At 51.2% G+C, this 3,745-nt stretch overlaps 1 protein-coding gene across 1 annotated transcript; it reads left to right on the plus strand.

The window, feature by feature from the left end:
* The first annotated feature begins 735 nt into the window (after positions 1 to 735).
* LOC124668338 (NDR1/HIN1-like protein 13) lies at positions 736 to 2,626 on the plus strand. The gene is made up of 2 exons (XM_047205498.1): positions 736 to 877; positions 1,353 to 2,626. Exon 2 carries the CDS (start codon positions 1,389 to 1,391, stop codon positions 2,322 to 2,324), a length of 936 nt encoding a protein of 311 aa, XP_047061454.1. The 5' UTR covers positions 736 to 877; positions 1,353 to 1,388; the 3' UTR covers positions 2,325 to 2,626.
* Positions 2,627 to 3,745: the final 1,119 nt, after the last annotated feature.

Raw genomic sequence — 3,745 nt, forward strand, 5'->3', positions numbered from 1 at the left:
AAGAACGTCACCACATGTGGAGAGACAAGTTTTACTCCCTGGCCGTCGAGATCGAATATATCTAGGAGACCGAGCGGCCGATGAGTAAATCTTTTACACCCCTGAACCGTTTAAGGGTTCGGCTTGGTTCGATTTAGAGAAGTAAAATGATTTTTTTTACTCCTTTTACCGGTTATAATAAATCGGCTAAATATGCTCTAAGCTACTATGTTAGTGCGAATAATGTGCCACCGCGTCGCCGCGAAGTGCATAGAACATGACACTTCTGCATGTAGAGTGATGTGAAATGTCAAACGTGTGAACATTATTATTTTCAGCCAACCTGCGTAATTTCGGTTTCATTCTTGATAACCCGAACATATATGTCAGTTTAAAAAAAATACGGAGTAGTTTTGTTAAAAATGGTTCACACAAGAAATTAAGTTTTTTGCACAGGGGGGCGGGTTACTCCTTGGGGTACTCACCAGCCGCCGCCAGTCCAGCTGTCTTTTACGAGGCGATCCGCGTTGGTGGACACGCATTCCATTTCTGCCCTGATCCAGTACCCAAGATCATCGTCGATTTCACATTTTTTGGTGGTTTCCCCGTACTAGTTAAAACTTTCCATAAACCCGTAGCGGCGACGCGGTTTCAACACTCGTTTCCCCGGCCATAAGCAAGTCGCCGCGGCGCTCTATATAAACCCCTCCGCCACCAACGTCGTCGTCTCCGATCTCTCTCGCCCCCACTGTTCCACAATCCCACTACTACCTCCTCGCACGTTTGTCCCATACTTCTCCTCCACCCTCCGCAAGACTGATATCCTGAAAACCCAAGCGATTGGATTCTACAGGGGAGCAAGAACGCCGTCGACTAGGATCCTCTCCAGCTATCCAAGGTGCGTCTCCATCGATCGATCTTCCGATCCGCCGCTGTGTTCTGTTCCTGTGGGTTTTGGCTTGAGGTAGCGGAGGTTTTCTCGCCCGCAGTTTGGGCGCTCCAGGTTTTGTCCCGTTGACGCCTAGCGGCGACGTCCATTTTGTTCTTGATTGATGGTTCTCTTACGGTATCTGGCACAATGCCTAAATGCAAAAGTGGCGTTTGTTCGATCATCGGGTCCGTCTCACCAAGTTTATTCCTTTCTAATTCTTTGGCTGGGTAGCTTATTGGGAAGGGAATGCTGTCAATGCTTCTGCCTATTTTGGAGTGTGTACCAATATGAACAAGATTAACCGTGCATTTTCTTCCAAGTTCAATTTGTCACTCTACATTGCTTTTTTGTGCAGTTAATTTGCACTTAAGTACGCCGTCTGTGTGGATTGATCGCTCTTCGTCTGTAGATTTCGAACTAACATTGCATAAAACTCTCGCAGATTGATTCGCAGGCGCGCCTCGAGGAGCAGGCGCCGATGATGAACGACGGCCGCGTCCACCCGGCGGCGGCGGCCACCAGCTCGGACTTCTCCGGCGAGATGAACCAGTCCCAGTCCGCCTACTCCTCCTCCGACCCCTCCTCCAGCCCGCTCTACAGCTTCCACTTCGAGAAGCCCGTCCCGCCGCCGGCGCTCCCCCACGGGCAGCAGCCCAAGCAACCGCAGAAGACCATGCCGCCGCAGAAGCCGCAGCCCGGCACGTACGTGGTGCAGGTGCCCAAGGACAAGGTCTTCCGCGTGCCGCCGCCCGAGAACGAGCGCCTCTTCCAGCACTACACCCGCCGCGCCAAGCGCCGAGGCGGCTGCTCCTGCCTCCGCGCCTGCCTGTACCTACTCCTCGCCATCGTCTGCCTCGCCGTCCTCCTCGCCGTCGCGGTCGGCGTCGTGTACGTGGTGTACAAGCCCAGGCAGCCGGCGTACGCGGTCGTGTCCCTCGCGGTCTCCGGCCTCGCCGGCGTCGGCAACGCGTCCGCGCCCGGCGCGTTCTCGCCCGGGTTAGACGCGACACTCCGCGCGGACAACAGCAGGAACGGCAAGATGGGCGTGCACTACGACGGCGCCGGGAGCCGCGTCGCCGTGTCGTACGACGGCGTGAGCCTGGCACAGGGCGCGTGGCCGGCGTTCTACCAGGCGCCCGGGAACGTGACGGTGTTCGTGGCGAAGGCCAAGGGCGCCGGGCTACGGTTCTCGGAACGCGTGCGCGGGCAGATGGCCGCGGCGGAGCGGCTCCGGTCGGTGCCGTTCGACGTCGACGTGAAGGTGCCCGTGCGGCTGCAGCTCGGCGGGGTCAAGACGTGGGCCGTGTCGGTGACTGTGCGGTGCACCATCGCCGTGGACAGGCTCGCCGCCACCGCCAAGGTGGTGTCCAGATCGTGCAGCGCCAAGGTGCCGTTCCTGTTCTGGAGGATCTGAACGATGAAGCAAAAGAAGTGGTTATCCTCCTCTCGGTTGATTAGGTTAGCAGTTGCTGGTAGCGAAGGATTCTTTTGGCTCCAGATGTTTTATTCTCCTCGTTAATTCTGTATACGTTGGTTTGATCGAGCAATGTCATTTTTTGTCTGTCGACGAGGAGTGTTGATCATGTTCTGCTGCAAAAAATGTGCTGCAGTTAAGATGATCACGAGTTGCACTGCGCCTCTTGTTTCTCCATAAGGCCGACGAAAATGGTGTTGGTAGACACATATAAAGTTCTGTCATATGGTTTTCAGTTGCAACTAGGTATATCGTTCTGAATCTCGAATGCGTGAATTGCCTTGAATAACTCTGACTGATCAGAATGTCACATGAAACTTGGTAGTGCTCCATCTTACACTGCCATATGCATATTTATGCTTTTTTTCGGCCACTTGCCACTATATATGAAGGCTTACTCAGAAGTCCCATGACAAAATTGAACATTCAGTATACCTAGTGGCTGACATGAACATGCAAAAAAGTTTCAACTTGCATGTCATCACAATCAATACGCGTAGATAGCACCGTCAAGGGATTGAAGTTTCAACTGCACATGTCTGACCGTGTTTTAGAAAGTGTATTCCAAGTTTCGAACATGGTAGTTCAGAGTACCCTGAACATGCCATCACAATGAGGCTTACATGAACTTCGCTAGTAAACAATCTGAGTTTCACATCCCGATTTATGAAGAATCAGTTATACCTGTTTCAGAGTCTGTTTTGCTGGTGTTCATCTTTCTTCTTTCTGGTGTTGATCTCCGCCTTCTTGTCAACTACTCATAGAAGAAAAAAACTGTGAGCTCCCAACGACTAACTGTAGTGTCTTTCACGTCTTGGCCGGCTAAGCATCAAAAAGTATACCAGAGAATTTGTCAGAATCTGTATCTAGTGCGTCTTTCACGTCTTGGCCGACTAATTTTCAAGCATTTCGTTTGTCCAAAGTCCAATGATGGAATATCTCTTGTTCGATCAATGTGATATACTCCTGCTGAGATATGTACCTGCAAATATAATCAGGAGTGATGTTTGACCAAACTTACTTGACCTGACAGGCCTATGTACAAAGCTATACATTCATGACCCTCATTTAGTTAGAGCATCCCCAACCGGGGCTCCCCGGACCGAAATCCGGCGCTATTTGCCGGATTGGACGAAACTTTGGCACGGGGAGGGTCGAAGTTCCAGCGGTCTCCCCGCCTGGAACACCCGGGGTTCGCCGTTTTTAGAGAAAAAAACATCCTTGGATGACAAATTTCATGCATAATTCGGCGAATTTGGCCAATTTTGCCAACATTTGGCTTATTTTTACAAATAAACGTTACAGTTTAACAAAACGAGATAAGTTTTCAAACAAATCAAATGGAAACTAGTTGGTGTTGC

The sequence above is a fragment of the Lolium rigidum genome, chromosome 6, assembly GCF_022539505.1.
Source record: "Lolium rigidum isolate FL_2022 chromosome 6, APGP_CSIRO_Lrig_0.1, whole genome shotgun sequence".
Classification (NCBI taxonomy): Eukaryota; Viridiplantae; Streptophyta; class Magnoliopsida; order Poales; family Poaceae; genus Lolium; species Lolium rigidum.

What these genes read in the sequence shown, in the direction of transcription:
- LOC124668338 (XM_047205498.1), top strand. Translation starts at nt 1,389, where the DNA reads ATGATGAACGACGGCCGCGTCCACCCGGCGGCGGCGGCCACCAGCTCG.